The sequence below is a fragment of the Pelophylax lessonae genome (genome assembly GCF_965119305.1).
Source record: "Pelophylax lessonae genome assembly, chromosome: 3".
In the NCBI taxonomy this organism is placed as follows: domain Eukaryota; kingdom Metazoa; phylum Chordata; class Amphibia; order Anura; family Ranidae; genus Pelophylax; species Pelophylax lessonae.
Window position 1 is genome coordinate 331,314,264 of NC_138770.1, and position 22,776 is coordinate 331,337,039.

At 41.7% G+C, this 22,776-nt stretch overlaps 1 protein-coding gene across 1 annotated transcript in view; it reads left to right on the top strand.

Moving 5' to 3' along the window:
- TINAG (tubulointerstitial nephritis antigen) overlaps positions 1–22,776 on the top strand; it is a gene marked incomplete at its 3' end in the record, with an annotated part of 264,210 nt that overhangs the window by 70,247 nt on the left and 171,187 nt on the right. The window contains exon 3 of the mRNA XM_082250233.1: positions 1,012–1,101. Within this exon, the coding sequence (XP_082106359.1) occupies positions 1,012–1,101 (90 nt within the window). The remainder of the gene's footprint in view (positions 1–1,011; positions 1,102–22,776) is intronic.

Consider the following 22,776-nt stretch of genomic DNA (forward strand, 5'->3'; position numbering starts at 1 on the left):
AATTTTTTTGTCAAAGACATGTAGCTAAATACATTTTGGCCTAAATATATGACAAAAATGTAATATATTGGATATTTTTTAACTGTCAAAGTAGAAAAATATTGTTATTCTTTCAAAATTTTTGCATTTTTTATTAATATCGCAAAAAATAAAAATTGCAGAGGTGATCAAATACAACCAAAAGAAAGCTCTGTTTGTGGGGGAAAAAAGGACGTAAATTTCGTTTAGGTACGGTGTTGCATGACCGCAGATGTCAGTTAAAGGTGCACAGTGCCGAATCGCAAAAAGTGGCCCAGACTTAAGACAGCAAAATCCTCCGGTGGTAAAGTGGTTAATAAGCACATAACACCCTAATATACAGACTATGGCAGGAGACCTCCAGCACCAGGTTGCTTGAGCTGATTATATTAGTATCAGCTCTAATGCCCCATACACACGTGCAGATTATCTGAAGACTTTTGTCTTCAGATTTACCTTTTCTATGTAGTGCAAGGGCCTGCCGGATTGCATACAAATTGAAAGTGTTTAGGTTTGACTTCATATTATATGGTTTTGGTAAGTCTGCAGACAAAAGTCTTCAGATAATCTGCACGTGTGTATGGGGCATTAGTCTAAGTACTGTAGTCATTGCTGGTTTGGGCCTAGAGACCTCTAAATATGTATATGGGTCTTCCAGTTCTTAGAGTCTGTGTGTTTTGGGAAAACATATACCAATGAATCCAAAGCAAGACCACTTCAAGGGTCCCCCAGGCAAACACCTCCCAAAACGTAGTATTTCCTTAAAAGCAAGGGCCCATAGTCAGTAGGCAAGAGGCTAGCCTGCAGTCACCTCCAAAAACCTCTATCCTGGTTGGGTCTGTCACAATGCCTGATGTATCTTTGAATGTTTATATAATCTCAATTCACCTGGTTTTTAGTGTTTACTTCTATTTTTAACATCTAAGTAATTTATGCATTTCAAGTTTAAACACTGTTAATTATTTTAATTATTTGAAACATTTTCTCTTGTAGTTTCTGTAAGAGTACTCGGTGGATATGTACAAACCACACTTGTCTTGTAGAGCTTGATTTGATTAAATACATCAATACCAGAAACTTTGGGTAAGTAGATAATTTATGTGATTAATACATATCCAATATTTGAATTGCTTTTACAATTTTTTTAAATATTTATTTTCCTTTCTAATTGTAAGCATATTAAAATGTATTTCTAGTGAAATGTACCCATGAGCACCAAATAAACCCTAACAACATTATTAGTTATTACTAATGGTAAAAGTGGGCACAATTTGTTTGTAAACATTTTAATGGGTATTGCCTCTGCCTTTACCATGTTTTTTGCAGCAAATGTAATTTACTGTAATGGCCTTTTTCTGGCACTCTGCCCCTGTCCAATGGTGTGTGTAGGGGAATTTTCTGGATGCTGGAGGGGCTCCAAAGGGTTCAGCCAGCAGGGTTATTGCAGGTAGTCAGGGCAAGCAAAGGAGCTACTGTATAATACCCCCCTTTACCTTGCTTAACTGACCATGAAGTCTTTAGTAAAGATTGTCTTGGCAGAAGGCAGCATTCAGTGGCAGAGAGCAGTGGCTTTGGAGGTGCTTGGCAGAAGAGTCAGCAGGGCAGCAGCAGGAAGAAATAGCCAGTGTATCTAGCCCAGCAGGCAGGCAATGAAATAGAGGGAGGACGGTAGAGGGACAGTGCTAGCACCGCTGTCTGAGGAGAAGTCGGCCAACTGAGCAGAATAGCCCAGCAGCTGAGGGTTCCAAGTTGCACCCCTGCCTGTGACTGAAGAGGTGAGAGACGTCAGCAGTGAAAGAGGGCCCAGCCGCCAGGTACACAAGAAGCTGGCCTACTCTCCTTCTCCTGTTTAGAGCAGCGGCACAAGTCCAGGGGGAGGTGGATATCTCCAGGGCAACAAGCTCTGCTCCTCAACACCGGCCATGCTGTTGAATCCAGGGGACTTGCAGGTCAAAAAATAAAAAAGATAGTCAAACAACAGATCCCCATCTTATATGAGGATAAGGTATATGCCAATATTCTGTATAGAGGTTTAAAGACAGTATCCTGACGAGCCCCTTCTTTGAGCAATGCCTTATTACCTAGTGATTTTATTTCACCTACCTTTAGGAGAATTTGGCTTGATTTTGTTGGTAATTTCAAGTGTGCGGATAACAAATGTCCGCGTTTTCCACGTATCATCAAAAGGGATCATTTTCAATCTAACATTGGTGGCAGGTCCTACAGTGTCAAAACATTCATAAACTGCAACTCTATTAATAGATCTTTTAACCTAGAAGAGAGAGTGACAGCTTCAGAATTTTATGTAAACCTGAACTGTTCTGGATATTCACTTTACAGATTAGAACTTTAAATGGGATTTGACTCACTTTTATGATTAAAGGTAATGACACTTTGATTATTTTCTTTGATCATTTCTCCAATGGTCCATGATATGCATTGTCTCATTTAATTTACATGTGCATGTGTTTATTATCGACCATTTCCCCCATTTCTTTGATACTTTTTTGATACGTTTTTATTCTTCCCGATTGAGATATACTTTTAGATACATATATGTATGTGCCACTTGAATGAGGGAGAATTGCATAATGATGCATTGCTATATCTTATAGAGTTCTTGTTTTTGTTTCTGTTCTTTAGTCTTTGGTTTTAATTTGTTCTTAAAAAGTCAAAATGTATTTACAATGTTTTGTAAAGTTTTAATACTATAAGGCCCCTTTCACCCCTTTCATTACATCAGTTCAATCACATCAAAATGGATGAAGTTTTCAGATGTGTTTCATCAGTGGTCATCAGTTTTTCATCAGTGGCTATCAGTTTTTCATCAGTGGTTATTAGTTTTTCATCAGTTTTTCATCAGTGGTCATCAGTTGTTCATCAGTGGTCATCAGTTTTTACATCCACTACCTGTACAAAAACAGATGAAACGTGGACCATTTGTCAGTTTACATCCGTTTTTCGTCCGATCCGTTTTTATGACAGAAGAAAAGAAGACCTTTGATCAGTTTAAAAAAACGAATGATGACAGATGCGGATGTAAACTGGTGTAAATGGATGATCATCCATTTACATCTGTTTTTCCATAGAGATGCATTGATGTCCATTTTTCATCTGTCAACAGATGAAATGAAAGGGGCCTCAGAACAGGGTCTGCAGTCACCTGATTGAAAACACCTGCGTCAATTCATATATATTGTGCTGGTGACTGCATTCCAATGTGGTTTTGACAAAGCACGGACCCCCCTGCCTGTATATGCTGTGTTGTTGTTGTTTTTATGGACACAGATTCATTTAAAGACTACTACCACGTCATCAAGTTTGCGGATCTGGATTTTGGGCCTTAATCTTTCCGAGTTCCGGTAAGCACATTACCTAGAGGGACTTTGGACTGACAACACATTTCCAATCACAGCACTCATATTGGAACTCACTTTATTTGGAATATTGGACTCACTTTATTTGGACTTTTATTAGTTCCATTTCACTTAGCGCGATTTTTGTATAACAAATTTTAGGGGGTGTGGTCACACTTGAAATCGCAGCTTTTCTGTTTATTTACTTCACCTATAGCACGGTTATTTTCTTTTCTTTAAGTGTAAATTTGCTGTCCCCTCAAAATAACTCAACACACTGCCATTAATGTCTAAACTGCTGGCAACAAAAGTGAGTACGCCCCTAAGTGGACATGTCCAAATTGGGCCCAAAGTGTCAAAAGTTTGTGTGGCCACTGGAGTCCTCCTTCACTTCTCCATGACGACATCATGGAGCTGGTGGATGTTAGAGACCTTGCTCTCCTCCACCTTCCATTTGAGGATGCCCCACAGATGCTCAATAGGGTTTAGGTCTGGAGACATGCTTGGCCAGTCCATTACTTTTACCCTCAGCTTGCTTAGCAAGGAAGTGGTCATCTTGGAGTTGTGTTTGGGGTCATTATCATGTTGGAATACTGCCCTGCGGCCCAGTCTCCAAAAGAAGGGGAGCGTGCTCTGCTTCAGTATGTCACAGTATATGTTGGCATTCATGATTCCCTCAATGAACTGTAGTTCCCCAGTGCCGGCAGCACTCATGCAGCCCCAGACCATGATACTCCCCCCACCATGCTTGACTGTAGGCTAGACATACTTGTCTTTGTACTCCTCACCAGGTTGCCACCACACACGCTGGACATCATCTGAACCACATAAATTGATCTCGTCAGACCACAGGACATGGTTCCAGTAATCCATGTCCTTAGTCTGATTGTCTTCAGCAAACTGAAATGACCAGAAATGTTTTTAAAGTATGGGATATAATTTACAAACAAGCAAAATGGGAATATAATTCACCACTGATATAACTAGCAGGAACAACATTTTTTGCAGAGAAACAGGGCAAACTATGGGAAATGGATTAAAAATACATTGTTAAAAGATATAATAAGAAAAGGGAAAATTTGTTCATATGAGGAAATGAGGCACAGAAGAGATCTGTTAATATAAGATGAATGAACATTTTGTGACAACACTACCACAACCAATTAGATCGGAGGAGAATTGAAATCCAATAGAGCAATTGTGTAATTCACAGATAAAATCCCAAATTTATAAAATACTTACGATGCTGAAGAGATCAGAAATACCTCCTCAGAAATACCTCCATTCACCAAAAAATGGGAAAAGGTGTTAGGGTCACGTATAAAAGAGCAACAAGTGTGTAAAGTACTAAGAGCTGTACATGGTTTTGGCGAGAGACTTAAATATGATAGAAACGAGCTATGAGCTATAAATGTAAGGCGAGATGGTATATTACACCTGATAAGGCACAAAAACATCTGCCAGAAAAATCTCCTCTGTGTTGGAGAGGATGTAATCAAATAGGCACTATGGCACAGTCCCTAAGAAGATACGGGAATGTTGGCAGGAGGTACAACTGTACATAAAGGAAATAATAGGAATAGAGATACCTGATGACCCATTAATCTATTTATTTCACAATACGAGTGTAGCACCCTACAGGTAGGTGCTAGGTAAAAGTATAGTGGGCCTTGGCTGCCATGATTTCAGCTGGCTATGAAGTCTCCCAGGTGTGTCTGCTGAGAGGGGAGTCTCCACACTGGCTCCATGAGAGGGTTCTCACCATTGGGCAGTGGAGGAAACCTAGCATCTTTGGCGGGAAGCAGAGTCCCAGGAGGGAGAGTACGGCTGTCTCTCCTCCTGTCAGAAGGATTGGGTGTTCCGGGTGGCTGCCTGGGAATCCAGAGAATGCTGAGTTGAGCTGCAGAGGGGATACGGTGTGCCGAGGACAAGTGGAGGAAGAGGGGTTCAGTTACAGGAAACCCTGCTAAGGTTGTGAGTACTGTGAACTACCCCTAGGGGTCTGCCAAGTGTAGAGGGGACCACTCCAGAGAAGGTTCCAGGGATCCAGGAATCAGCTAGCTGTAAAGAGGCGTTGCCTAGTCAGAGGAACCTGAAGTGTTAGAGAGGGTACCTAGTCAGAGGACCCTGAAGTGAAAAAAGGGGGCACAAGTGGTCGGGCCCTGAAGAGTCAGTGTACAGAGTTAAGAGTTGCAGCAGCACAAGCAGTGACAAGGAGATATCTCAGTCAGTGAAGGGCTGGAGAGAGCTGTTCAGTGACTTTTGAGCTAAATCGATCAGGAGTCAAGTGTTCTGCAGTCCTGGGTCTTCTGAGTTAATAAATAAGTTAAAGTCAAAGTTCTAGCACTATTCAGCAAGTCAGTATCCTTAAGCGCCAGGAAGCATTGGCTGGCATTCAGCTGGCGTTAAGACAGCGCCAACTGGCATTTTTCTGTACAGTGTCCCAGTTAAGCCTAGAAGAGCCAGAGGAGTATCCCACTCATTCCCTTCTCCCATCCCCAACATACATTAAACATAAAAAATCAAAGATGCCTGAATGGTCATTGTCTCAGTTCTCACACCTGGGTTCACAACTTAAATGTGTTGGAAGTTTTACCGGTACTGAGGGCAGACCCACCTCAGGCCCAAGGCCTGGAAACATTTCTACATTTGGGGGCTCGTCCGAGATTTTGCCATTAGTTACTAGGCCAGTTGCCCCTGGCAACGGCAGAAGAAAAAGTCAGAAAAGTAAATTTTTGTGCCCAGAACTGTCATTCAAGCGCCAAGGCAGGTGTGAGACTGGATCTGCAGGAGGCAGGGAGAGTGGGATGAAGGTAGAAGCCCATATGGAAGGTTGTCCGTGGCAACACAAATGTTCAAGGAACAATTGTAATCTGATGAGAACCTTTAATATGGACTATGAAATGTACTCTGCTGTCAGAACATGGAGAGCCAAAGGAAAAAGAGTGAGAGTGAATGAGTGTTGCAACTGCTTAACAGGGAGAGGTCCCAGTGAGGACAGTAAAGATGGCATCAGGGATCCCAGTGAGGACAGAGAGAGGACGCCGATGGTCCCAGCGGGGACGGTGAAGATGGAGGCTCGGGGCACAGGAAGAAAAGTGCCAGGGGCCAGGTGTGTGTGCGTGCTATGTGGACTGATGTTGACCGTGCTTTTGACAGCAGGACATTTATTCTATATAGTAATTGCACCAATACTGTGAGGATTGTAGTCAGCCATGCCGAGAGGGGCAGTGGGGCTAGCCTCGGAGACAGTATGGAAGAGGAAAATGGCAAATGTGTGGCTAGGAAGAGGATTATTGACAGTGCGACCGACAGCGGGATATTACTCTTGCCAAGCAAGGAGGGACAGCTGGCTTCAGTGCAGGAAGACACAGTTGTGTCCCTAGTGCAATTGAGGAGAGTGGATGTAGCACTAGCAAGTGACATGGTCCGCTTAACAGCTACTTCCCTGTGGGCTATCATTGGAAAGCATTGCAGGGGAAGAGTTACAGCACTGCACAGGAAAGAGCGTCACATGCAGATCTGCCTAGCAGGAGGAGTCATCACCCAATATGGCAAAAAGGTGGAGACAGCGGGAACATCCAGCCAATCAGGAGTGACCAAGGGGACTCTATCAATATCCCCTCCTTCAGGTGTGGCTGTGCGGGAGACATGTGTAGGAGAGAGGAGCATGTCGTTTGTGAGAGAAATGAGGAGTGTGCCCGCTATCACTGCCACCATGGGTGAAGACTCTGCAAGGCAGAACCCAGAGCAGATCCACCAGCCCGATCCGTCCCTAGTCTGGGACACCAGTATCCGGATAGTACCGAAAGGCAGACTCGCACTGTGCATGGGAGGTGGCCGGGAGTTCCTAGGAGCGGGATGTTCTTAGTGTGCTACTGTTACACTAAAAGTGCAGGCGTGGGTCCGGTGCGGGCAGTGTGGTTATCTGCTGCTCTGGGCATAAAAGAGCGAGGGCTGACCGAAAAAGCTCTCTGTTATGTGGGAATCAGCCCTTACTCAGGAGGTGACCGGGACTGAATCCAAGTTCCTCCACGGAGGCGGGAGGAGCATGTTACGGCTGATAATGCAGCTGGAGGTCCTGCCAGCAGTCAGTGGGTCCACTATGTGTGGAAGGGGGACTTGGCCACAGAGTTCCATTGGGAGGGGATCCATGCCCACACCGGCAATTGAAGGGTGGCCGGAGGACATAACTACCTCAGTGACCATGGCAGGATCCGGCCCCATTAGTATCCAGCAGCCAGAAAAGCCTGCAGTGATTCAGGCTTCACCCTCCAGCATTAGTAGTGAAGGAGAAAAATGCCCCGTACATGTTGATTCCCCCTCTTTTCAAAACAAATATGGGTCCATAGAAGAAGGGATCAACGATTGGGGGTCCGTGGATGAAACTTAGTGGGACTGGAGGTCAGAAGCTGGGAGCAGCTCCCCAGGTCCTGACATGACAGTAACACTTGATCAAGAGGCTAAGGAAGCCATAGAAAGGGGGGACTTGGCTCAGAAATTAGGGTTCTGTAATGCATATGTGGAAAGGATCCCAGACCTCACCCCTCCAGGAAACATTGCCAGGGCCAGAGACCAGAATGGGGCCTATGAACATATGATACAGAGGGTGTGCACCCTCTTTTCTCCACAGGGGAGAGGTAACAGCAGGACTCTCCCCCGACTGTCCAGAATGCAAAGGTGGCTGCAGAGAAAAGTGACACTCAAATATGGATACGATTATCCATACGCACCCAGGGAGGTGATGCTGTTGGTAGAGAAATTCAGAGACTTTTGGTGTGACGAAATGATCTGGGATTTCTTGTTTGTCCCCAAGCCATACAGAGACTAACCGGAGGAGAAATTAAAAGAAAAGTTCAAAAGTGTAAAGGCTCAATGGAACTTTGGGCGCTCCATTTACATCGACAGGGTGGAGGTTCGTCGCCCGGATGGATCAGGTCATGCCTGGTCTATCAGAGTCAAAGATGAACAAGGAGTCTATGTTCAAGTCCCTCACCCTGACTATTATACAGTGGGTACGGAAATTATTCAGACCCCCTTAAATTTTTCACTCTTTGTTATATTGCAGATGTCGTGGCATACCTATCTCGCATTTTCTGGATACCTTATTGGCCTTTACAGGATGCCTTGACTGGCATTTAGAATGGTTATCTTAGACAAAATGTCTTTCGAGTTAATCTCATTTTACTTTGATTTCTTTACATGTGTCACTGAGCTTGCAAAGGCTAAGAATATATCAGATGAACGAAACAGTGGAAATTCCCTATCTCTCAGAATATCAACTCTGTCTGGACAGCTGACCACAAAGCCAATAATATCTTCTAAAAAGCCCCTTTGGAACTTTTATTGTGTGTCACCAAGAAATTTCCCTTTATGACAGAGAATCACGATCTAGATTGACATAATGCTTACTATAATTAGTTGTTAACTTTGATTGGATAAAAGATGTTAATAACAACCCATTTCTGTACGTCAGATTGTAATGACAAACCCATATTTGAGTATATATAAACTCCAGCAATGTTGTAATAAATCAGGTCACTATGATTCAGCCATCTTGAGTCTTGTCTGATCTCATTATATATATAGCTATATATTGTCTGATTTGGTATCACTGACTAACAGGTAACAGGTATTTTGTACCTGAGGAAAAATTCCACAACAATTTGGCGAGCTTGAGCCCAGGAGAGGTGACGTCATCTGCGGACTGAGTGAGACATCTGGACTGCATTGGATACACTGAAAATATCTGGCCAGGTAAGCCCATTGTCTGCTTACAATGTTTTTCAGTCCATCCAATGACGTCCAGGTAACTCTGTTTTATTTTTGACGTAATACCCTCTTAAAGAACCTAAACCCTTAGTCGGTGTATATATTGCTACTAAGTACTAACATTTGTTGTTTGTTGCGAAAGGTGAGGTTGGGTCAACCCTCACCACTGTGGGTGTCTTGGACACGCAGGAACGTGACCCCCAGTTGTGTTCTGGTAAAGCGGTCTCATTTCGGAGTGTCCATTTGAGACGTAGCAAGCATTGAATGTATATGACTGTTTTAGCCTGACATTTCATATACATGTAAAGGTTTCTATCTCTATGTTATAGTATATATGTAAACATATGCATATGGTAATAGGCTGATTTTAAGTTAGAAGTTATCCTGATATTGTGTATCGGCTAAGGGCCGAAGTCCAGGTCAGGGTAGTTAGAAGTTATCCTGATATTGTGTATCGGCTAAGGGCCGAAGTCCAGGTCAGGGTAGTTGGGAGTTAACCTGATATTGTGTATCGGCTATGAGGGCCGAAGTCCAGGTCAGGGTACTTGGGAGTTATAGGTAGTTATTCTATTTCTTGGATAACAGTGAAATGGGAAACTGGGTTTCCGTAGATACCGACCAGGGGTCGATGGGAAAGGTCATTAGGACCATGGCCTTAGAGTGTATGGGTAACAGGGTTACCAGATAAATGGGGCAGACCAGGGAGTTTGCATTCGAAGATTAAATGCTCTGGGAGCATAGTCTTTGGGCTACACAGCCAATTAAAGTGTTCTGTAGTTGGACAGCTAATAATCCTAGTTGTAGGATAAGATAGGATATGACAGATTTTTGTAAAGTGTATGAAACAGATTTGGCAAGAACAAACTTAAAATCAGTTGCAGAAATATAGAAGCAGGAGAGTATGAAGTTGAATGAGTATTATGATAAATGAGTTGAAACAAGTATAAACAATAATGTGTTGAATTGTTTCATGAGAAAGCACAGCAATCTTGTATTCAATAGTAGAATGTAAGGATGCTCATTGCCCTTTAATTCTGAAAAAAAAAAAAAAAAAAACAGGCTCTGTGTCTTTGATATAAAAAGAGGAAGTAGTTTATAAGCTGGGAGTTTGTAGCACGGAGGAAAAGATTGTTTCTTTATATGATAAATGAACGGCATATGATATTTTTGGGGTTATTCTGTATTAAATTAAACTAAGATGAAAAATAATATGTTGCCCTTTAAACCAGGAATCTTTGTTTAGACATTAAGGGTTACCGCAATTAACATGACCATTGAACCCTATTGGCACTGAGCCAAAAGTTTTAAAATAGAATAACGTTTTAAATTATTATGGTATATTAAGTGGTATTTCAGGGGCACCCTCCGTAACCAAAGAGGAACCTCTGATAAGATTTTTGAAATTCGGGACAAAGTTTTAGAGGATATTTGTTTGAAAGATAAAATTACATTACTTCCTGTCATTATGGGTGTATAAAAAGTGACCTACTACAAATAGTGTAAAGACAGGACATTAGAGCAAAGAATTGCAACCACCCCCTCTACCCCCAGATAGACAGGAAATAAGGTATACAGCTAACCTGTGTCCGCATGTCCCATCAGAAGCAGTCCCAAAGGTTTACAGAAGGAATAACGGTAACAGGGGTGAGAGTGGTTTCCTGCCTGGCTTCAAAGGAAAAGGGGAAGTCATTTAAAAAAAAAAAAAAAAGTAATGTTTGTGTTGAGTTAAAATGTCAGTGTTCAGTTTCAGATGAAGTGCCCATTAATCCAGTATGTAGCATATGTCTCTTGCCAGCTTGACCTAGTGATAAAAGGATCCTCAAGCTGTGTGCGGGCCACAGCCTGCAAAAGAGCTTCTGGATAAAACAGGTGCAATGTTTTTAAGCCAGTTTACTTCCAGTACAGGAGCAGGCATTAGAGGGGGAGGGGAAAAAATGTTTGTTAAATATCCCCCCATGACTGTTTTTGAGCTGATGATGGCAGAATCTGAATTGTTGAGCCCTGCCAAAAAGGCTCCTCTCTGGAGCCCTGATGAGACCCTTTATGTAGATGTATCATGTTTGTAAACAGAGGAGGGTAAGCCTGTAACTGGGTATGCAGTAGTAACAGCAATAAATAAACAAAAAGAATGCAGAGGCATTAAATCTAAAGTTCTAAGCACAAGCAGCTGATGGTTTTGGCAAAGGCCTGTGAATTTTAAAGAGTTAACATTCACATTGACATGATTTTGGTCATATTTTTGAAAGCTTGTAGCTTTTTGACCTCAGCTGATAAGCCAAGAAAAAGCATGCAGATATAATAGAGACTGTTCTTAGTCTTCCAGTGTTTCACCAAGGTGGCCATTTATTAAAAAACCAAGGCACATGCAAGAGAGGACACAGAAGAAGCTGCAGGAAACCCAAGGGCCGACAGAGCAGCGAAGAAGGCTGCACTGGAACAGGTCCCTATCCGGGTACTGACACTCCTAGGAAAGCAACCAACTCCTGTAAGTATGGCAATCTTGATATCATTGCAGAAAAAGCCCCCTCACTGGAGCGTGAGAAGTGGCGGAAGAAAGGTGCAACACAGGATGTAACTGGTTGCTGGAGGATGGAGGAGCATTTCTGTCTGATCTCAGGCCCTATACCCGAGGGTGGCAGCCGCAGCTCACGGATCGTGTCATATCTCAAAGACTCTAATGACCACCTTGGTAATACAACACTGGTTAGCACCAGGTTTTCCTGGAGTAGCTGCAAAATATACTGCTTCTTGTCTTACCTGTGCTAGGTACAATGTTGGTAGAGCTGTAAGCACCCCATAAAAGCACCACCTAAGTCAGACTGTCCTTTCCAAGGAGTTCAAATAGATTACATTGATTTCCCACAGTCTGGTCCCTATGCACATGTTTTAGTTTTGTATAGACATTTTTCAGGATGGCCTAAGGCCTGGCCAGTCTCTAGGGGTAAAGTACAAACCACAGGAAAAAGGCTTTTGCCCCAGGTAATGTGCAGGTATAGAATCCCAGAAACTATGGAAAGTGACAGGGGTACTCACTTTAAAGGAAGGGTTCTACAAGAGATCCTATCCGCACTAAATATTGAGAAAGCCTTTTACACTCCATATCACTCACAGAGTAGCGGAAAGGTACAAAAGGTTGTATGAAAAAAAAAAAAAAACACAAGTTGAGTAAAATAATAGCAGAAACAGGTAGATTGTTTTACGTTTTTTTCCTTTGTCAGGAACACTCCCAAGAGAGGTGTGGGTACCTGAAGCAGGTCTCTATTTACCACAGAAATTGCAAGCTGCACACTCAGATCTCACTAGATGTGTTGCAGCGCTTTAAAAGCAATTGACAAAAATGCATAATAGTGTGTTTACATCTACCAGATCCAAATGAGGATACTAAGTCATAAAGTAAGGCTACTAAGAGTGCAATTGGTTACACCAACATCCCTCAAGGTAGAAGGGATACATGGATTCACGCCAGTCATTGAAAAAAGGTGGTACAATGATTTTCTTTAAATTTTTGATATGTATGGAAATGTTGGGTATAATGAAGGGGCAGGACAATAAAAGAGACAGACAACCTAAGGCCCAATGTACTGTTAAGTTTAAATACCAGGTAGCCAGGAAGTCAGGGTACTCAGGGTGCTAGATATGTCCACAATTACACCCAGAGTCCCAGACTATACCTGTGCTAGTAAACCCACTTGCATTAGAGGATCTAAATCAGACAGAGTTTTCAAAATCCTATAGAAACATTACCAGTGCACAAAAGGACATGTTAATTTCCCCAAAAGTCGCAGGTTTCAAGAATCCTACAGTGTGTATAGAGTTCTATGGAAATAAAACTGATGTAGGGAGGGTGGACTGTTCACAAGCACTGATAAACATATCCTGCCTGCAGCTGACTGTGAACAGCCCATGAAATGAAACTTGCATGCATTACAGAAATGAAACTGTTAAACAAAATATGAGCCATATTGAATGACAATATGGACATTTCTCACCTAGGAGAAGCCCTCAGGTTTCTGTTGTTCAGACAGAAACTGGGGTATTATGCAGAAAAGTTATTAATACCCATTTTCACCCCAGGGTGGTCACATTCAGGGTTGGGAATCTATTGTGTCTGGGGCAATAAGGCCCATAGTTTACTTTCTCAGTGTGTCACAGTAACAGGTACCACAACCTCTTTATTTCCAATAGTGTCCGCCCATCTTAATGAACACAGTCTTTTGGAGGTTTTGCTTTATCTCCTAAAATAATGAAAGTGGTGTATTTATATTGATGTTTATGATAATTATGATCTCTAGTTATCTGTTGAATTAAAATAATTATGTGCTTGGTTGATAAGGTTACCAAGGCCAAGGAGACAACCTATTTCAACTCTATACGGAAATGAGAAGTGATTGATGATGCTGAGTATGCTGTAATGAGAAATCTGTCACCTCAAACCCCCATGTATGAAGTAATCTCCGCCTCAGAACCTTACCAAGACTCGGACACCCCCCACTGAGGTTTGCCCTCTGGGCCAGTGTTCCAAGCGTAAGGGGCTGCTCCCTTGGAGGGATCTGATAAGCGGAATAGGTAGTTAGTGATCAATAAATTCTCAAGAGGGGGGAGATGTCGTGGCATACCTATCTCGCATTTTCTGGATACCTTATTGGCCTTTACAGGATGCCTTGACTGGCATTTAGAATGGTTATCTTAGACAAAATGTCTTTCGAGTTAATCTCATTTTACTTTGATTTCTTTACATGTGTCACTGAGCTTGCAAAGGCTAAGAATATATCAGATGAACGAAACAGTGGAAATTCCCTATCTCTCAGAATATCAACTCTGTCTGGACAGCTGACCACAAAGCCAATAATATCTTCTAAAAAGCCCCTTTGGAACTTTTATTGTGTGTCACCAAGAAATTTCCCTTTATGACAGAGAATCACGATCTAGATTGACATAATGCTTACTATAATTAGTTGTTAACTTTGATTGGATAAAAGATGTTAATAACAACCCATTTCTGTACGTCAGATTGTAATGACAAACCCATATTTGAGTATATATAAACTCCAGCAATGTTGTAATAAATCAGGTCACTATGATTCAGCCATCTTGAGTCTTGTCTGATCTCATTATATATATAGCTATATATTGTCTGATTTGGTATCACTGACTAACAGGTAACAGGTATTTTGTACCTGAGGAAAAATTCCACAACACAGCCATTTGCTAAAATCATTTAGGTTCATTCTTCTTCCTCATGAATGTACACATAGCACCCCATACTGACAGAAAAACACAGAATTGTTGACATTGTTGCAGATTTATTAAAAAAGAAAAACTTAAATATCACATGGTCCTAAGTATTCAGACCCTTTGCTGTGACACCTATATATTTAACTCAGGTGCTTTCCATTTCTTCTGATCATCCTTGAGATGGTTCTACACCTTGATTTGAGTCCAGCTGTGTTTGATTATACTGATTGGACTTGATTAGGAAAGCCACACACCTGTCTATATAAGACCTTCCAGATCACAATGCATGTCAGAGCAAATGAGAATCATGAGGTCAAAGGAACTGCCTGAAGAGCTCAGAGACAGAATTGTGGCAAGGCACAGATCTGGCCAAGGTTACAAAAAGATTTCTGCTGCACTTAAAGTTCCTAAGAGCACAGTGGCCTCCATAATCCTCAAATGGAAGATGTTTGGGACGACCAGAACCCTTCCTAGAGCTGGCCGTCCGGCCAAACTGAGCTATCGGGGGAGAAGAGCCTTGGTGAGAGCGGTAAAGAAGAACCCAAAGATCACTGTGGCTGAGCTCCAGAGATGCAGTCAGGAGATGGGAGAAAGTTGTAGAAAGTCAACCATCACTGCAGCCCTCCACCAGTCGGGGCTTTATGGCAGAGTGGCCCGACGGAAGCCTCTCCTCAGTGTAAGACACATGAAAGCCCGCATGGAGTTTGCTAAAAAACACCTGAAGGACTCCAAGATGGTGAGAAATAAGATTCTCTTATCTGATGAGACCAAAATAGAACTTTTTGGCCTTAATTCTAAGCGGTATGTGTGGAGAAAACCAGGCACTGCTCATCACCTGTCCAATACAGTCCCAACAGTGAAGCATGGTGGTGGCAGCATCATGCTGTGGGGGTGTTTTTCAGCTGCAGAGACAGGACGACTGGTTGCAATCGAGGGAAAGATGAATGCGGCCAAGTACAGGGATATCCTGGACAAAAACCTTCTCCAGAGTGCTCTGGACCTCAGACTGGGCCGAAGGTTTACCTTCCAACAAGACAATGACCCTAAACACACAGCTAAAATAACGAAGGAGTGGCTTCACAACAACTCCGTGACTGTTCTTGAATGGCCCAGCCAGAGCCCTGACTTAAACCCAATTGAGCATCTCTGGAGAGACCTAAAAATGGCTGTCCACCAACGTTTACCATCCAACCTGACAGAACTGGAGATGATCTGCAAGGAGGAATGGCAGAGGATCCCCAAATCCAGGTGTGAAAGAAAGACTTGTTGCATCTTTCCCAAAAAGACTCCTGGCTGTATTCGATCAAAAGGGGGCTTCTACTAAATACTGAGCAAAGGGTCTGAATACTTAGGACCATGTGATATTTCAGTTTTTCTTTTTTAATAAATCTGCAACAATGTCAACAATTCTGTGTTTTTCTGTCAGTATGGGGTGCTATGTGTACATTCATGAGGAAGAAGAATGAACCTAAATGATTTTAGCAAATGGCTGCAATATAACAAAGAGTGAAAAATTTAAGGGGGTCTGAATACTTTCCGTACCCACTGTATTTGAGGGCAGCAAGTGTTCGAAAAAGAAAAAGGAGCTGGCTATCACAACTGACCAAGGAACTTTAAAAATATGATGCTGAATTCACAAGTTTGAAAGTGTTTTAGTTCAATACTTGGGCCATCGGGCCAGGGTCTTTGGGAAAATTGTTTGCTATACTAGACCTCTTGGGCCAACAGGCCAGGGTCTCTGTGGATTACAAATAACTGTGTGGGACGTCATCCACAGTTCTAACAAAGTTGCTGCAAAGTTCAAGTATCCAGGAACTTTGGTGGGGGGTATCCTACAAAACCCCTGTGCTACTTCCCTGACTCAGCAGGACTGCAGGTCATACAGAACTGTGACTTGCCCTGTTCCTTCAAGAAGTACTTGGAAAGACAGTCAGAGGGCGCTGTGTTTCACTTTACCACTTTAAGGAGGGTCTTTCCGCTCAACTGTCAAGATAGCTAGGCTTGCATTTTCCTATGTGTATGCAGTTGACTAACTTTTGCTTCCATTTTCTCTACAGGTGGGATCATCTTAGAGATAGTTAGTTAGGAGATTTGCATTGTATTTTTATTCTTAGTTCTCACCAAACAAGTTTGTTTGGAGGGAGGTGCATCAGTTTTCATGCACCTTAAAATGTTTGTAAATTTGTACAGCAGAGTATAAAGCTATATTTTTCCACCATAATTTATTTGTACATTTTTTTCCCTTCTCCCCCTTTCCAGAATTGTGGGATACTCCTGAGTTTTTGGCAGTGTTTTTGATAGGAGGCTGTTGCCTCAGAGTCAGAGGGACCTGACTCATTTTGGTGTGGGGTGGATGTAGCACCCTACAGGTAGGTGCTAGGTAAAAGTATAGTGGGCCTTTGCTGCCTAACAGCACGGCCATGATTTCAGCTGGCTGTAATGTTTCCCAGGTGTGTCTGCTGAGAGGAGAGTCTCCCCACTTGCTCCATGAGAGGGTTCTCATTGGGTAGTGGAGGAAACCCAATCAGAGACCCACTCAGACCTGCATCTACCGCAGAAGGCAGATTCTGCCGCAGAGGATTCTGGGAGTGGGTATACGTTTTGAGGGAATGCATGATGCAGCATCTTTGGCGGTAGGCAGAGTCCCAGGAGGGAGAGTACAGCTGTCTCTCCTCCTGTCAGAAGGATCGGGTGTTCCGGGTGGCTGTCTGGGAATCCAGAGAATGTTGAGTTGAGCTGCAGAGGGGATACGGTGTGCCGAGGACCAGTGGAGGAAGAGGGGTTCAGTTCCAGGAAAACCTGCCAAGATCGTGAGTACTGTGAACTGCCCCTAGGGGTCTGCCAAGGGTAGAGGGCACCACTCCAGAGAAGGTTCCAGGGATCCAGGAGTCAGCTAGCTGTAAAGAAGTGGTGCCTAGTCAGAGGACCCTGAAGTGTTATAGGGGGTACCTAGTCAGAGGACCCTGAAGTGTTAGAGGGGGTACCTAGTCAGAGGACCCTGAAGTGAAAAAAGGGGGCACCAGTGGTTGGGCCCTGAAGAGTCAGAGTACAGTGTGCAGTGTACAGAGTTAAGAGTTGCAGCAGCACAAGGAGCTACCTCAGTCACTGAAGGGCTGGAGGGAGCTGTTCAGTGACTTTTGAGCTAAATCGAGTGTCAGGAGTCAAGTGTTCTACAGTCCTGGATCTTCTGAGTTAACAAACAAGTTAAAGTCGAAGTTCTAGCACTATTCAGCAAATCAGTATCCTTAAGGGCCAGGAAGCGTTGGCTGGCATTTAGCTGGCATTAAGACATCACCAACAGGCATTTTTCTGTACAGTTTTCCAGTTAAGACTAGAAGAGCCATAGGAGTATCCCACTCATTCCCTTCTTCCATCCCCAATATACAATAAACAAAACAAACCGAAGATGCCGGAATGGTCATTGCCTCAGTTCTCACACCTGGGTTCACAACTTAAATGTTTTGGAAGTGTTACCGGTACTGATGGCAGACCCACCTCAGGCCCAAGGCCTGGAAACATTGCTACACGAGTATTACTAAAAAACAATATAAAAGTACAGTGGTGCCACACTTAATAAACACAGCAAAGGGAGTAATACCAAAAGAAAGACAAGACCCAGAAAAACCCATAATTAGAGAGTGGTTCAAAAGGATTGGGTACATATATAAAATGGAGTATTTAAGCAGTGGGGAAGAGGATCAGGCAGAAAGATTTGCCAGTATATGGGATGCAATTTAAGAAAACCAAGAGATATGAAGAAATAAAGATAGAATAGGGAAGGAAAAAGTATGAGGGTGTAGGGAGTCAGGAGAAGAGGAGAAGGTAGAAGAGTGGGTGGCGCAATTAGGGTTAGGTTGAGGTTGGGGTAGAGGAAGAAAATGGGAAATATAAGAAGATTATATAGGTATGGCTATGTTCTTTTTCCTAAGAAATGTATTTATGTGTGACATTGTTTTATATGGAAAATGAAATATAGATTAAATATGAAAAGAAATTGTTCTCATACACATCTAGATATTTATTTATACCCCCCCCTCCACCTCCCATTCCCCCCCCTCTCCTCCTTCACCTCTCTTTTTAAGATTTTTAACACACAACTGTATCCTTCCCTTCATCTCTCCCCTTCCCCATTTCCTGCAGTCTTACTATTTCCGCATATCTCTTTCTCGTTTTTTTTTAACTTTGTCCAACTTTTCCATAGTTCAAAAAATTGTCAATCTCATCCTTCCCATTACATCACAGATGTTCCATTTTATATGTGTTTTCCACTTTTTTAATCCAGTCTCTTATAGTGGGGCTCTTTGGTTCTTGTCAATTTTGTGGTATTAGACATTTTACAGCATTGATTAAGTGTGGTATCACTGTATTTTTATATTGTTTTATTGGGTCTTTCATAACATGAAATAAACAGACCCATGGGTCTTCTGGTATTTCTATATTTGTAACCTCTGCTGTAGTACCTTTCTCCAATATTTCTTTATTTTTGGATACTCCCACCATATATGGGCCATTGTTCAGACTACTTTACAAGCTTTACTTTATGTACTTTATCTGGTGTTATATACCATTTTGTCAGGCATTTATAATTCATTTCTATAGTATTTATATCTACTGCAGAGCTATGTACCATTTTCATGATTTTCCCTAATTGATGTTTATTCATCCCTGTTCCGTATTTGTATTACTATTTCTCTATATTTGGAGGTATTTCTGGTCCAATCATCGTCACAAGGATCTTATAGATCTTAGAGATACCATGTTCTGTTTTTACTGATGTACATAGCCACTCAAAAGGTAATACATCCTTCTCTGTTCTTATTATATCACTATTATGTCACAAGAGAGGGTTCTGGCTGTTATTTTTTTAAATTCTGATTTCTTTCATGTAAATAGGGATTCCCGCTATAGGTCTTGTTCCTCTTGTTTACCCACATTTATATTCAGAATCTCTGACTCAATAATTGATTTTTAGGTTTCATAGTTCTCCATAATTTTTCAACACTTTCATTAAATTTGGCAATGTACTTCTAGGGTTGGCGATGTAAAACAAAATATCATCTGCATATGCAGCTATCTTGTGCTCTTCATCTCCGATATACTGTATCTATAATATTTTGAATGGTTGTTAATAGAGGTTCTAATGTCAGAACAAATACCGGGTGAGAAAGGACACGCCTTTCTTATTCCATTAAACATTTCAAATGGTAAATATGTAGTCCAACTAATTTTCACTACTGCTGTGAGATGTTTTAATAACATTTTAATCCATTGGACCATCCTAGGTACTTTATACTTTGTATTCTACTGTAAAGCAACTTGTGTAAACAAGCAAGATCATTTTGACTTAAAAAAAATTAAGAGTTTTTTAGTATCGAAAGGGCTCACCACTCTGGTGATAAGTTTAGTCCTTGGGGAAGATGGGATTCTTGAATCGGGATATTTTCTCTCTGTCCCTATTAGCTGTTTACATCTATGATGCTATTTTCTTCTGTGTGTGTGTGGCTCTGTGTTTTGGCTCCCGACTCCTGAGTCTTTGCCTTTATTTTTGCACTATTTTTAGCCTGTATATAGTAGTTTTTGCCTATCCAAGCCGAGTCGGGATGAGCTAAAGGCCGGGTCGGTTCCTACCCACCGTGCTGAGTAGGTGAAAGCTGTCGCGTCCCTCCTCACTCCTCAGGGTACCTAGCAAACCAAGCTATTCCAAGCCAATCCAGGCTTATCTGAGCAGCTCCAGGCACTGCTTGTCCATCCACACCTCCGCTTCCTGTTCTGGGCAGCTGTTATATCAATGGCTACATATGGTTCCAAACTCCTCCACTTATCTGCTCGCTGGACTCTGACACTTCCACCACAGCAATAATTCATCTCCATCGGAGCACTCTGAGCCATCCAGCGGGTAGGGTATGGACCATAGGTTAGGTAAAAAAAAAAAGATTACCCCTTTAACGTGCACAAAGTCATGTAACTGTGACAACATGTACAATTCACAATATCACAAACAGCTTTCCTTATCTTCAGTATTGTTTAAATGTTATATCAATAGGTAAAAAACAGATGATCTTTCACACTTAGTCCATCCAAGTTTTTTATTGTAAATTTATTGTGCAGTCTTTCATGCAGGCATAATATTTTGCTCCCCTCTTGGACCCACACTCACCAAAATTGTAAAATAAATTGCAACAAATAACACTGGTTGACCAAAGGCACATGGACTAGTGCTGTTTGTTGTAATTTATCTTATACAAATCAATATGTGACTGGTCTGCATACCCTTAGCTGGTAACTAGACTCCCATGAGTTTTACCCTCTAATGTGCTCTTACACTGTTTTGAGACCATCATAATTATATGTGCCTTTGACCTTACCCTTTTTGTTCTTTGTTTCCTGTGTTTTGTGTAACTTTTGTTCTCCTTGATTTGCCACAATTGGGGACGGTTTGTAAATATCCACTGCTTGCCTTGCTATTTTTGGTGGAACAGGTAGATTGGGTGTCCTCTCTGATGCGGGGGCATTCGTTTCTCATCTGACACACAAAGGGGGTTCCACAATGTGGGGCCCCTTTTATTTGGGTGGTATTTTCCTCAGAAGGCCTTTTTGTTTCCCTCTCCCTCCTGTCTGAGGGGAGTGTCATGTCGAGGGTTGGAGCCGCAGATGTGCGTCGGTGCTCGTAAAAAGCATGGCACTGCCAAGTTTCTTAATGCTTCAGGAGCAGTACGTTTTGGGGGTAGTTGGTCCCATTGGCTGTTATCTGCGCATGCACGGGGACGGTCCTGTTTTGGCACATGCGCAATGGCACCCGGCTCGTGTGCAGGCGCGGGCGTGATATTTAGACACGGCAATGGTTTGCATTTGCAGCATTGCAGCTGGAAGGACACCACACAGATGAACACTTCCTCTGTCCCAGCCAGGTAATTGTGATTTTTTTTCCCTGTTTGGATGCATGGATGAATCTCGATAATAATCAGACTTGTATAAAGTACTCAAAATTTCTACTTGAGTAAAAGTACAAGTGCTCGATCAAAAAATTACTTGAGTAGAAGTGGAAGTGCTCGCAGAAAAAGTTACTTAAGTAGAAGTACTAAAGTATTCAACATTTTTTTACTTAAGTATTGCAAGTAGTTTTTTCAAAAAATTTGCTACTTAAGTACTAAAAGTAAAAAGTACCAGTAGTTTTGAAAAAAAAATTCTACTCAAGTACTGAAAGTAGAAGTACAAGTACTGTGTTATGTAGTTATTAAAGAAAGAAGTCAAAAGTATGAACATCATATTGTTTTTATTATTTCAAATGATTTATTCAAATGATTAACCTGTGTTTGTTAGTAGTTTCTTGATGCACTTTAAGCGCTGTAGCACCATTTATTTGTTTGTTTCATATTTTCTTTTTATTGGAAAGATTTGGTATAGCAGCTTTTATTATACACAGCCTTTATTTTCTTATGCGCTGATTTACAAATTACATTATACACATTTTTTTGAGCTTTATGCAACCTGCCATCTACTGTTCTGGCAGTGGTAATTTTTTTAAAAGTAACGAGTAACTATGCAGCACAAAAAAAAAATACTTGAGTAGAAGTATCGAAATCATCGAAAAAATGTAGTGAAGTAAAAGTAGAAGTAGGAGAAAAAAATTATACTCTAGGAAAGTACAGATACCACATTTCGGTACTTAAGTACAGTACTTAAGTAGTTCTACTTCGTTACTATACATCTCTGATAATAATATAATTAGTATGATTCGGTCCCAATCTTAGGAGACTGATGGGCCGCCCACTAAATAGCATACATGTTTAGTCCCACTTTATTTTGTGTAGGGATTGATTTAGCCTAAAGGAGACCTTTTGTCAATCCATTTGACCACTTTATAGAATACTATCTATTTATATTCTCTGGAACATACAGATACTTATGCATTTTTGGGCATATCTACGCATTAGATGGGATATGAACAGTCACTATTAGGACATACTTATTCTTATGAAACATCCTGTGGTTCCAGATTTTCATCCATGTTTTTACTATGCACACGACTGTACACTACCCTGTTTGGTATGTAATTCTAAAAATATAAATACAAGTGTCGGCTTTGCATTTTTCTATCCGTATTTCTCTTTGTAATATTATGTTTTCAGTAATAGAAGTACTGAATGAATATACATCTCCCTGTCAGATACCCCTGAAGAAAGGTGTTCAAATCAAAAATGGGTCGGGTAGACTGGAGACAGCACAAATTATTGTATATTCATCAATATGGCTGTACAGTTAATTATGTACTTTGTCTATGCAAAATACCACTTTAACCACTTGCCAACTGCCCACAGTAATATTACTGCGGCAGTGCGGTTCCCCTGGGTCCAGTCACGTAGTACTATGTGACTGGAGGGGAAGGGGTTTCGGC